The sequence below is a fragment of the Dipteris shenzhenensis genome, chromosome 13, assembly GCF_047967505.1.
Source record: "Dipteris shenzhenensis isolate YYH24624 ecotype China chromosome 13, Dip_SZ_1.0, whole genome shotgun sequence".
In the NCBI taxonomy this organism is placed as follows: domain Eukaryota; kingdom Viridiplantae; phylum Streptophyta; class Polypodiopsida; order Gleicheniales; family Dipteridaceae; genus Dipteris; species Dipteris shenzhenensis.
The window spans coordinates 6,425,153-6,438,716 of record NC_141608.1 but is presented as its reverse complement, the minus strand read 5'-3'; the positions used below and the strand labels follow the sequence as shown (position 1 = coordinate 6,438,716).

Here is a 13,564-nt window from a genome sequence, read left to right as displayed (position 1 = left end):
AACATCCCTGGTCTTCCTTACTCCAGGTGTAACAACAGAAGGAATACCCAACTCATCATCAATGCTCTGTTCTGAGCCACTAGATTCACCAACCACACAAGAGTGACCTGCATTCACATCAAACATGGGCTGATCTACCTTCTCTTTTCCTTTCCGTGATACTTGCATGATACCTGCATACCACTCTCTGCATTGCTTTGAGGAGATTCTCCTGATCTCAATCTGCCTGTCCATGGCGAAGTATGTGAACCACTGCTAGACGACACTGCACGTCCACTGATATTTTGTGATTGCTGCTGTGAATTCTGTGCAGCATTACCATTTTGTGCATCTACATCAATCATCACATTTACTGGTTTATACCAGCCGCTCATCTCATCAAAAACAACATCTCTGCTCACTGTAAACTTATGAGTAGAAGGGTTATAGCATCTATACCCTTTCTGCTGCAGAGAATAACCAATAAAGACGCACTTCTCAGCTTTTGGATCCAACTTGGACCTCAACTCATCTAGCACATGGACATAGGCAATGCAACAAAAAATTTTCAAATGAGAAATATCTGGTTTCCTACCAGTATACATCTCCTCTGGCGTCATGCCATGTATTGCTGCAGTGGGAGTCCTATTCATTATATAAACTGATGTAGCAACTGCTTCAGCCCAATAATAATCTGGTAGATCTTTTTCATTTAGCATAGCCCGAGATACCTCTCCAATATGCATGTTTTTCCTTTCTGTAATTCCATTTTGCTGTGGGGTATGACTGCATGAATATTGCTGCTTTATACCATGCTCCTGCAAGAACCTTTTGCAAACTCTTTTGAGAGGTACTCTCCCCCTCCATCTGACCTTAGGCATTTTATTTGCAGGCCTGTTTCTTTTTCAACCATAGCTTTGAAAGCTGTGAAGTGCCCAAACACTTCACTTTTCTTTTTCATAAAATACACCCAAAGTTTTCTGCTGAAGTCATCAATAAATGTGACAAAATAGTGACAGCCACCAATAGATGCAGCTTTAGTAGTCCACACATCAGAGTGGATTAATTCCAATGGCTTTTTACTCTCTTGAACATGCCTAGGAAAAGGTTTCCTTGCCTGTTTCCCAAATTGACAGGCTTCACAAACCTTGTGCATTTCTGCAACCTTGAATTTAGGCAATCCTGCAACAATATTTTGGGCTTGCATTGATTTAAGTCGCTGTATATTAACATGACCAATGCGTTTGTGCCAGATATCAATATCTACAACTACACCGGTCCCATGTACAAACATTGCTGCACTCAATTCAGGCATGTCCGCATCCAACGTAAACATCCTTCCCTTCTTCTTTCCTTTTGCTATCAAGCGACCGTTATTTTTCATATCCTCAACAAAGCATCCATGAGGATTAAATCTGACCTGCAAGCCCTGCTCAACCATCTGACCAACAGAAACCAGGTTCTTGGTGATGTTCGGGACATGAAATACATCAGACAAGTATTTCTTTTTCCCATCCTGCATAGACAAAGGAATTTTGCCAATCTGCACAATAGGATGTGCAGTATCATCACCAGTCTCCACAAATCCTGGTTTTTCCATTTTCCTTGCATCCTGCATCCATTCAGCATGACCTGTCATGTGGTTTGATGCACCTGAGTCAACATACCACACATCATTGCTTTCTTCTGCACTTGTCATAGAATTTGTCATATGCTGCACCATAAACAAATGCTCATTTCTGTCATCACCCTGTCTACTAAAGGATGCATAATTGCCTTGCTGCAATTTTCCATTCATAATGTCATTCTCATATGCCCCATTTTACCACAGTAGTAGCATTCAACATTGCTGTTTGCATTGTGGCTTCTCTGCCATCCACCATGACCTCTTTGGCTCCCCCTGCCTCTAGAGTTACCACGTCCTCCTGCATAGGACTGGTTTTCTTACATTTGTTGCATATTCTGATTTCTACCACGGCCTCCAGATCGGCCTCCTCTACCTCTGCCTCTACCCCCTTCCAGCATTTGAGTAGAAGAAGACAGTTTCTTTTGAAGTTCCTCCTGAAGAAGATGCACCACCATTTCTCTGCTCTTCAGAAATTAGAAGAGCAATCAACTCCTCAAAATCAGGAAATTTTTCACGGACGGCAATGGATGTCCGGAACTGTGCATAATCCTTTCCTAGACCATTCAAGGTCACAGAAACTAAATCGTCATCATCCACTGGCGACCCAATGGAAGCAAGTGCATCCGCAATTTTCTTCACCTTCATGTGGTAGTCATTGATGCTCATATTTTCTCTCTGCACATTGTGCAGCTCCTGCTTGAGCTGCATTTTCCTGGCCTGCGTATTTGTGCTGTACATTTTAGCCAAAGTATCCCATGCCACCTTTGGCGTACTTGCATCCTGAATATGCACAATCATTGAATCTGAAATACTGATAGACAGCCAGTACATAACTTTTCAGGCTCTCTCATGCCATCCTTTAAATGCCTGCATTTCCTGTTGATTGGGAACATTAGGAAGAACAAGTTCTTCTTCATTTCCTGTAATGAACTCCCAATAGCCTTTTCCCATCAAGAAATTCGTCATTCTAAACTTCCATGCCTGGAAGTTGTTCTTGTCAAGCTTTTCAGTGACAATCTGTGAAAGAGAATCAGATGCTATTACAGAACACTGCAAAATATTCTGTCACTGTAAAAAACACAGCTTTTGCCTTACACGGGCAGATCTGCAAAACTGACGAAAGTGGTATTTCACCACACAGTCACTTCCTAGTGACGATTTTGCATCAACAGGCAACAAGCATGAATCTGCAACTCCCAATGTCTCTGCGCACAGGCATACGATGCAATTTCTGCGGCAACTTTTCACCGACCTGCAGAACAGTGGTCGCACAGCAAAAACAGGGCCTGTTTCTGAGTGCCTGCGGAGAACTTCCGCCTTCAAAACGGGCCCCGAAATGACCTCGAATCAGAAAAATAAATTCACCAAGGGCTTCGCCCTTGCCCGCAGCATATGATGCCCTCTCGCCACACCGCGAAGGGCGTCTCAATCTGAGACAGTGCACTCTTGCACTTCCAGCTGTGCTACCTGCAGAGATTTGCTCCCAAACTCGAAAAAGGAAAGCAACACTGGTCCTCTTACCAGGACACTGCGAACTTAGTTTGCTTCCTTAAGCTCCTTACCACGAACAAGGCTCTGATACCATGTGAAGATAGTGGGAGAGAGGGAAGGAGTCTCACTTGAGGCTTTCTCACAATCACAATGGGGGAATACACACAAAGGTGGAGGCTAAAAACAGTTTTCCTCTTCTTAGTTGTGAAAGCCAAAAGAACTCAAGTACAAAGAAATAGAAGAACCCTATATGTGGGTCTCAAACCAAACTCAACTAACTAAGGTGGCATACTAACTGAGCCACAAACTAGAGTAGATAAGGATAGCTGTCATCCGCTATTATTCGTGGGCGGTGTACCAACCGCATCTCTAGCTAACAACTCGGTGACATAAATACACAACGGTCACCCTGGCATATCGCGAGTGGAGCTCGATATCTCAACATGTACCACATATGAGTGCACTGTTGAGACAACAGATATAAAAGTAATTTCCATAAACTGAGTCTTAAGATGACTTGTTGTAGCACATATTGCCAAAAGAAATTTGTCTTATCAAAATCAACTAAAATATAATACCTGTCAAACTAGCTCCCTAATATCTTGCTACAAATGATAGAAAGCTTGTCCCTCAAGGGGGTTTAAATGGATAAATTGAAACTCAAACTGTGCCAGCAAATATCAATGCTACGGAAGAAAGTGAAAATGTAAGATAAGCTCTACCTGTAAGACTAAGCTTCCAGAATAATCTGCTATGCCTCCCATGACATCCAACCTTCCAGGAGCCCTTGCCACAAAGATCTCTTCCTGCAAAATCACAAATATAGTTTATTGTGATTAAAATGGCCATCTACAATTTAAGAGACTGTATAAACCTATGGTCCATTAGCAAGCGTACAGATTGAAGATGGTAATGTATACAAAACAAGCATCAACTTGTAACATGCAGTTGACATGGGAACTGATATCAATATATCAAAACCACAACGGGCTTCAGAAAAGCACAAAAGTAGAAAGTATAATGTGAATCTATAAACATATATAAATAGGGCATGTATTTTAACTTTACAATATGATATAAGGCCATGGATAAACTTAGGGTCTTAGCACATGGGAGGAAATACCATGAGAATGGAAAAAAATGGTACCTACCATGATCAAATGTATTTCTATCCTATGTGAAGAACCAGACTTTTTGAAAAAGCAAATGTGTGCAATGCATGCAGAAATTTGAATGCCAATTGGCCCTCCAATGGGAAAGAGCGCCCTCGTGAGAGTACTTGTTTCTATTTCGATCTACATGCAAGATGGGAGAGAGAAGGCGGATGAATGCAATGTGGTAGAGAAAATGCTACGTGAGATTCACAATGAAAGGGTGATACCCTTTCATTAATGTCCCTTGAGATCACTCAAGTTCCATCTTCCCATTTACACCCATGCACCTACCATTCAATTTCTAATGTACCCTTCCCTTTCCTATTGCCCCTAGGACCTGGACACGTGTGTGCACATCTTTATTACTAATCATTGGCCAATGTTACATAGTTTGGCGGTACTATTTACACTGCTTGATCGATCATAAATACAAACATATAAGCGCAACACGAAATTGGTGCCTAACAATAATAAGGTTCTAATGACTATTAATTAACTAAATAATCATTTCTCTTGTATGACACTCCCTCCTGCTTGAATGAGCAGAAGTACTCTTTTGGATTATTGCTTTTCTCTTCCCTTTACGTACACTTTCTCTTGTTACTTTTGAAGTTGCATCGCCTCTTTACATTCTACGAGTGTCTGTGGAAAATTTGTAAAGAACTCTTCTTCCATCCATTGTGCATCACTAGCTGGCTGGTTTTTAAACTTCAGTAAATACATATATCTCTTCTTTCCACGAGTACTCCTCTTTATGCTACACAATCTGTTCCGGAGTAAGAACTTCAGTCCCATTTTCTTCTTGCTGCTGAGTATCCAAAAACGCAGAAATATCGCCATGGTATCTCTTCAAATTGCTCACATGAAAGATATTCTTCATACGACAGTGGGCTGGTAATTTCAGCTCATACGCTTTGGATCCTTCTTCTGGATATAAAGCTGCTGAAATCTGAAATGGACCATAAAACTTCGGTGCTAACTTGACATGTTTTGTACTTCCTCTCACTGACTTGATTCTTCTTTTAACAATCTTCAGTAAAACCCAATCATCCTCCTTGTAAAAAACTTCTTTTCTTTTCTTATTGGTTGCCTTGGATTGTTGAACTTGGTCCTTCTTAATATGTTCTTTTACCGGGAGGCGAGGGTCGGGGCAGATGTAGATAAGCTTTTTGGGGTCTTTAGAGGAGCTCACTATGCAGAATGTCGACATAAATGCCACAATCTTGGGCTCCAGATGTGGAGGATCTCACTCTGTGAGGGAGACGAGGGTTGGGGTGGATGGAGATAAACTTTTGTGGGTCTTTAGAGGAGCTCACTGTGCAGAATGTGGACATAAATGCCACAAGCTTGGGCTCCATTGTCACCAACATGACATGCTTTGAGGGAGGTTGTTGTAGGATGCAAGTGGATAGATCCGGAAAGCTAATTGATGGAAAGGTTGAGTATGGATAATGATTGAAAGGAAGCAAATGGTAGAATCAGATCAAATCGAATTGGAGTGAGGAGGAGATAGACAGAGAGGCAAACTGAATGAAGGATGAAAATGAGGTTGAAGAGACGGAAGATGGGGGGAGAAAGGGTTCCCGTGAAGTGCAATAAGTCCATGGTGATGACTTGCAAGCGAATTGTCCTAAAAAGATCTTCCCCATTACACACCTCCTTCATGTTGTCCAGAACACAGGCCAAGGGTTGTCTGCTATTACATGCCATTTACCAGCCTTTTACCAGTTGACCATAAATACATAGAGAGAGAGAGAGAGAGAGTATGTGTGTGTGTAGGCCAGGAGAGAGAGAGAGAGAGAGAGAGAGAAAGAAAGTTTATTAAAGTCTTCGGAAGACCGATGGGTCTATGAGACTGTGAAAATCCTGATACAACGAGCTATGGTAGTGGAGCTACTAAACGAGCGTCCATACCAATGCAAAATGCAAAATGCAAAAAAATGCAAAAATGCAGAATGGTATTACTAAGTCCTAAGTCCTAAGTACAACATAGTCATGTCGATGGTCGACTATATATCAATCTCATCATCAATATCATCAATATCATCATCATCCCCAGCAACAGTAAGATATCAGGATGGATGAGGCAGTGGAGGCATGAAGTCGGCAATAGAGTGTTGTCGGCCACTCAGAGGTGCGGTCCTAGCACCTCTCCTTGTCATAGCTCTGCGTCTAACCAGGGCTACTGTGACCCCTGTCGGTCGGGCTCCGACTCTAAACAAGGAGAGGATGTCTCCAAGTGTGATCTGTGTGTCGACCCTCTGTCTGAGCTGTCGGGTCACGGGCTCCGAGTCACGGTCATGTCAAGGCCTCGTCTCGTTGGGGTCCATGTGATCTAGCTGAAAGAACTCCGTGATAGAGCTCTGAGAGGGATCAACCGAGGAAGAACCGTCTCCATGCTCTAAGTATCCTCTTGCGGTGTCTAAGTGCCCTCATGAATGAAACCTATCAAACACCGCTGGTCTGGGTAGGAGAGGAAATGGGCTAAAATTCCATAACTATCTCTGAAGAAGCAGTTAAAACGTCCTCGGATCTCATAGTACACAGGACACCTGAAGATGAAATGCTCCTCTGTCTCAACCTCCTGTATGTCACATAGTGTGCATATGCGCCGCTCTCCTCTGTCTCAACCTCCTGTATGTCACATAGTGTGCATATGCGCCGCTCCCTGGGGATAGTCGCTCTGCTCTGCCGCTGTCGATGCGAAGTCTGTGTGAAGAGGCCCGGAACTGCCCAAGAGAGATCCTCATCGAGTGGGGTAGGTGAATCTGTGTGTATCCTGGTGGGTCAATGAAACCCTCCGCTGTGATATGTAAGAAGTGATCTCTGTAGAAGCTAAGATTCACTAGGAGTTCACTCGGTTCCAACCAGGTCCGAAAAGTGTGTAGCTGTAGAAGATCCTCACGGATAACTTGGTTGACCTCGTGTGATAAGAGGGGAGATAACAGAGCATCCATGCTATACTGGAAGGGAGATAGTCTATCCATGTGGAGCCCCAGTCGCTCAAACCATCTCTCTGTACGTGCATACCAGTACCTCTGATCTCCTCCTACTGCAAGTGCCATAGAAGAGGATAGAGCTATCCATGGTAGCCTGCTACGCCCCGAGGTATAATCCCGATATTCCCTAACTCAATACAGATATGTGATGACCTGAAATGCAGCATCTAGCTGTAAAGGAGGTGACGTAGAATCCCGTGGGATAGAATAGATGCATCTTGGAAGAGGAGTGAGAGCACAAGATGAAACCAAAATGTTGTTCTCTATTATAGATTGTGAGAGAGGTGACTCTCTCTTATAGAAAGGGGAGAAGGTAGCACCTTCCCTACATATACATCAGTGGGAATCAGTTCCTACATCAGTGGGAGTGGCCTAAATCAAAGGAACCTCCCATGTGGGAGCCTTTGGCTTACATCATCACTTAGGTCACACACTAGACACATCATAGCACTTGATGTGCCTTTACAACACACACAAACACACATGTGACTCCCCTAGATGCACATATGCACCATAGAGCAAGCCCTTGATCACACTTATCCCAACATACCCCCCCTCAAGGGGTTGCCTCTTGCAATGTCAAGGATACATCTAGTCTCATAGTTTCTCATGCCACCTCATGGTGGTCAATGATAAATCTATGGCTAGGATCTCATGCTAGCAAGGGTTCCCAAGGGTGCGAGGTTTACAAAAATGGGATAGACCCCCCCAAATGGTTCTCTCTCTTGCATGTACAAGGATTAATCATAGGCCTTTGTGTGGACCTAGTTTCTCATGTCTGCAAGAGATACCATGGGATCAAACACACATCACATGGCCTACATCATATGGTGACCAGAGGTGATTTACAAAAGACAAAACATATGACATTCTTTTTGGAGTACTACTCCAGGCAGAGAACCTCAAAATTTGACCAAGTGATGATAAACAAAAAATTCAAAAGACAAAGTGCTAAAAAAGCATAGTCTTAATATTTAAAGTTTGATTCTTCATTTGCTGATGGAGTTCTTCCTTCAGCCAGATTTGCTTTGTTGTTGAAGTAGCCCTTCTTCACAAGAAATGCTTGATTCTCTTTGTCGTTCTTCATGGAATAACACATTCCCTTTTCCAATTGTAGGTAAAGGAACTTAATAAGCAAGATATATTTGAAGCATTTCCCTTGTGCACCAAATACTGTGAGATGATGATCCCAAGCTTCATGTGAAGTTTCAAAGCCATCAATGTGGTGAATGTATGAGTCACTTAATCCCAAAGCAATGATAGCAAGAGCCTTCTTGTCTTTGATCAACCAATTAGCTTCTTCTTTTGTAGACTTCTTTTTCTTTCCGTTCACAACATTCCATATCTCCTTTTTCATAAGCATAAACTTAGCTTTTGTTTGCCAAGTATGGAAACTAGTTCCATCAAACTTCTCTATTTGCTTGGGCTTAGTCATCTTTACAATTTAAGTACTCATCAAGAGAGAATCACATAGTCATCATTCTAAATGCAAAGTATAAGGACACTTATGAGCTCCATGACTGAGTTCTACTACTCAAGTAAATAATGAAAGCCCCAAACTTATGGTGATTGCTCAACACCCTTTGACCAAAATATGCAGAATTCTGTCAACAGAGACCACCAGGGTAGATTGGAGGGTGCAATTCTGATAGCTCATAGCTCTATTCAAGGGGATTTTTATGTAGGAAGAAAGGCCTTATACCAGAGAAGGTCCTCCCTCAAGGAAGCGTGCAATGTTGCGCCAGGTCGCCATAGCCAAGCTTGGTAAAGTCGACTGGTCTTTTGCCTGTTGCGCCTCCAAAACTTGACCAAACGGGCTCAGACTTCATCAGCAGCTTGCCTGTAGTGTCGTCCAACTCGAGCTTAGAGGAATTTGCAAATGGGTAACCACAGAGGCGGCATTACGCGATACATCGGCAAGTGAAGTTTGTGTCGGCATTGCGCATACAGAAAATCTCTCTCTAATTGCTTGCAGCTGGAAGGTCGCCCATACACGAGGAGTCTACAGCTCAGAGGATTTGAAAAATGGTCGCGTATAATGGGAGAACTGAGCTCTTACAGATTTGGGGAAGAAGGAGGAAAATGGAGATGATGAGGAAGCTTTGAAAAACTAGTAGTTCATGCTAGAGAGAGCATCTAATGCTAGGCTAGGCTAGATCTAGAACCTAAAGCTCTGATACCAAGTGTAGAATCCGGTGGGATAGAATAGATGCATCTTGGAAGAGGAGTGAGAGCACAAGATGAAACCAAAATGTTGTTCTCTATTATAGATTGTGAGAGAGGTGACTCTCTCTTATAGAAAGGGGAGAAGGTAGCACCTTCCCTACGTAAGTGGCAATCAGCCCCTACATCAGTGGGAATCAGTCCCTACATCAGTGGGAGTGGCTTAAATCAAATGAACCTCCCATGTGGGGGCCTTTGGCTTACATCATCACTTAGGTCACACACTAGACACATCATAGCACTTGATGTGCTTTTACAACACACACAAACACACATGTGACTCCCCTAGATGCACATATGCACCATAGAGCAAGCCCTTGATCACACTTATCCCAAGAGGTGACCCAAACTCAGCCTGAATGATCTGGTGAGGAACGGATGACTTACCACGAATCATTTGTGATAGCATGAGAACCTGTAGCCGCTCCACACGGGCCCACTCTGTATCCAACAAGTCTGGCCCCCAACAAGGGCTGCCGTACATCCCCGCTGGGCGAGCCAAGGAGTCAAAAAGCAACCCCTTGGTGCGTGGATCCTGAAAGTGTGAGCGGAAGCACTGCCTCTCTAGCCTAGCCAATGAGGCATACCCTCTACTCAAGCGTGCCTGCATCGCGGGTCTCATAGTGAAGATCGGTCCGGAGAAGATAACCCCAAGATAAGTGTATGATAAAACTATCTCAACAGATGACCCCGCAAATGTGAACTGCTCCTGACGCATGATGGCTTGAGATGTATTGAAGATCATGACCTTGGTTTTACCCAGGTTGACCTTCAAATCATGAGACTCACAAAAGGACTGTAGTGCGTCTAGGTGTCTCTGAAGCCTCTGCTGAGAAAGATAAGAGAGCCACGTCATCTGCATAGAGCAAAATCTGGATCAACATGCCCACAAGAGAGCAACCTACACCCCCCTGTGTCTGCATCATTGTCTCAAGCTTGTCAATGTAGAGGCCAAACAAGGTAGGTGACAAAGGACACCCTTGTTTCACCCCGATGGTACTCATGATCTCGTCTGTCCACCCGGATCCTGCCCGAATTCTGACAGAAACTCTCTTGTAAAGTGCCATGACAGCCCAAATGATCTCCTGGTCATAACCCAAGTCCTATAGGCGCCGTATGAGGTGGGCTCTCGGGACCGCGTCAAATGCCTTGCGAAAATCCACAAAGCAACAATAAACCCTCTACTTCCGTGACCTCGCCTCTTCAATAATACATATGAGCGTCAGAATGTGGTCCATGGTTCCATGATCACGCCGGGATCCGGTATGCTGTCCTGCTGCTCTGAGTCCTCGACACTCTGCAAGTCTGCTAACCTCGGAGTCAAGTACTGATGCATAAAACTTGGACATGACATGTCCAATCATAATGGCCCTGTAGTTCTCCGGGCTCATGGGATCCCCTGCCTTGTGGATGGGTGAGATAGTGTTAATGGTCCAAGTGTGTGGAAATCCCAAACAAACCGCTTCATTAAAAAGCTTTGCTAAGATCGGGGCTAGGAGGTTAATCCCATATGCGATGAACTCAGTGCATAGTCCCTCATGATCCTTCGCTCGATCATTATGAAGTTTCATTACAGCATCCTTTACCCCTCCTCTAGTGAAGAGGGTGCAGGATGTGGAATGAGGCATGTGTGAGAGGCTAGGGACTGGCTGATTTGGGATGTCATAAAGTGTGCCTGCATAATCAAACCAGATCTGGGTGTCAGTGAGTGGCGGAGGGGACCGTCCTTCTAGAAATCTCCGCCATAAGTCCTTAGAGTTATTACTAAATAAAATGTTCAGTAGCTCCTCCTCGTTTCGACGAACGAAGTCTAGTTTCTTCCTTCGTACGAGTCTACGGTATTCACGTAGTGTATCTGGTGCGCTTGGAAGACTGTTTTTGGTTTCGAATCTGAGTTGACGGCGTAAGGCCTTACACTCATCATCGTACCAACTATTACAGGATACGGTTCCAGGGGGTAGTGGGCGGGTGGAGCGGGTGGTGTGGGAAAAAGCGTGAATGGCAGCCTCGTGTAGGGAGCGGGTGACAAGGGCAGCCTCGTGTAGTGAAAGAAAGAAAGAGAGAGAGAGAGAGAGAAGAATAGAGAAAATATTTACGGTTGTGACTAAGGTGGAGAAATATTTGGAGGGTTTGTATTAGAAAGTAATGAACACTACGATCAAAATAGGCCTAGCATATGTGTGTATAAGAAATTGAGCTCAATAACCTGTGACATATCCTCAGCAAACAGGTTAGCAGCAAAAATTCGCTCCCCCAAGTGTGTTATTGGAGTGGGTAAACATTGCCCATACATGATTTCAAATGGGCTTGAAGTAAAGTAATTATGGTTTGATTGGCATTCTCACTTTGTCCATCTCCTTGAGGATGGAAGGCTGTAGTAAATTTCAGTTTGGTTCCGAGATTCTGTAGTAGGACTGTCCAAAAGTTGCTAATGAAACGGCCATCATTATCGAATACAATAGATTTTGGTAACCCATGTAACCTAAAGATTTCCCTAACGAATAACCTTGCTGTTTCAGGAGTAGACAACTCCTTTTTACAGGGAATAAAATGAGCTTGTTTACTCAGCCTATCTATAACAGTGAAAACCTGCTCAAACTGACCAATCTTGGGAAAACCCGACACAAAATCCATTGTAATGTGTTCCCACCCTTCGGAGGGAATAGGCAAAGGCTGCAAAAGACCCGCAGTACTTACTTGTGTTAGATTTAATGCGTTGACATAAATCACATTGTTGAAGGAAAGCTGAAGCTTCTTTGCGAAGTTTAAGCCAATGGAAGTACCTCTCAATATTATCAATGGTCCCTCTAATGCCTCTATGTCCAGAATATGGACTCGCATGTAACTCACTCATGACTAGATACCGAAATGTTTTGGGTACACATATGGCACATCGCAACAATAAGTATCCATCCACGATGGAATAAGCCTCTAAACCCCCGACCTCGTTACGCTGAATCTTCCCATAAATTTCAGTGAAGTCCTCATCTAAAGGATAAGCTTCAACCATCGCTCCTAATGATTTCTCCTTAATCACAGAAATGTGATTAACTTGGGGCCATCTACTCAAAGCATCAGCTACTAAATTCTCCTTTCCTGGCTGATATTCGATATTTGGTTGCCCAAAGGATTGAATATATTCAGCCCATTTGATTTGCCTTGAAGAAACAAAGGGTTGAGAAAACAAGTGCTTGATACTTTGATGGTCAGTCTTAATCTTGAAAGCAGGACGGGGAAGGGGGAGGCGAGGCGGAGAGGAGGCTAGAGGGTGGAAGCTAAGGCGGAAGGAGGTAGGAGGGGGGGCTGAGGTGGGAGCTCAGGGAGCTGCTGCTGTTTGATCTCCTACAGAGCCATGTTGGAATTCTATAGAGCAATGCCCAAATATGCTCTTGCCAGGGTAGGAACCTTGGAAGGATTTCTTCATTAGATGCATACAATTTTGCTCTCCTTCCATAGGTGGAGATTGGAATAAGAGTACCATGGATCTTCACTTCAGCCCGTCCCTCCTCCTTTCTTATGGTTGCTATCCTAAAAGGTTATCAAGACTACTATTCGGAGAGTCTGTCCCTCCTCTCAGAACGAGATTGACTTGATGCAACCATACCCTTGGATAGGGTTCTTCTGGATGATGGGTTTCTCTCTAGGCCCACATGGCTAGGAGCTTTTACAAGATCAGGGATTCCGCTTCAAGTTATGGGACTATGTGGATCAGATGAGGATGCCTTAGAGGTGCTCAAAAGTCTAATGATCCCCTTCCAAATGATCCTCGCCTTTATGTGTTCTTCTTTCTTCATGACTTGGGACTCGGTAGCATGGCTCTCTCTTTCCGGGCCTCATATATTTTATGAGAGACATGACTCTTCTTGGGCTCTCTCGATTCGACAACATGTGGTTGAGTCGTGTTCTCAGGACGATGTTCTCGGCTCTCTGTACAGACCTGTGCATGCTTGAGTGGCGTAGGAGATTTTGGAGAGCATAGCAGCATGGCATATTTGGGAATCCAGATGTATAGAGGCCTTGGATGATTCCCAGATCCACCCAGCTCACACTTTGGCTAGTATATGGACAAACACGATACACACCTCAATAGC

At 43.9% G+C, this 13,564-nt stretch overlaps 1 protein-coding gene across 2 annotated transcripts in view; it reads right to left on the bottom strand.

Moving 5' to 3' along the window:
* LOC147894960 (L-arabinokinase-like) overlaps window positions 1–13,564 on the bottom strand; it is a 221,421-nt gene that overhangs the window by 147,047 nt on the left and 60,810 nt on the right. For both annotated transcript variants that reach the window (XM_087383374.1, XM_087383375.1), the window contains one exon: window positions 3,820–3,903. In XM_087383374.1, coding sequence (XP_087239500.1) covers window positions 3,820–3,903 — 84 coding nt within the window. The remainder of the gene's footprint in view (window positions 1–3,819; window positions 3,904–13,564) is intronic.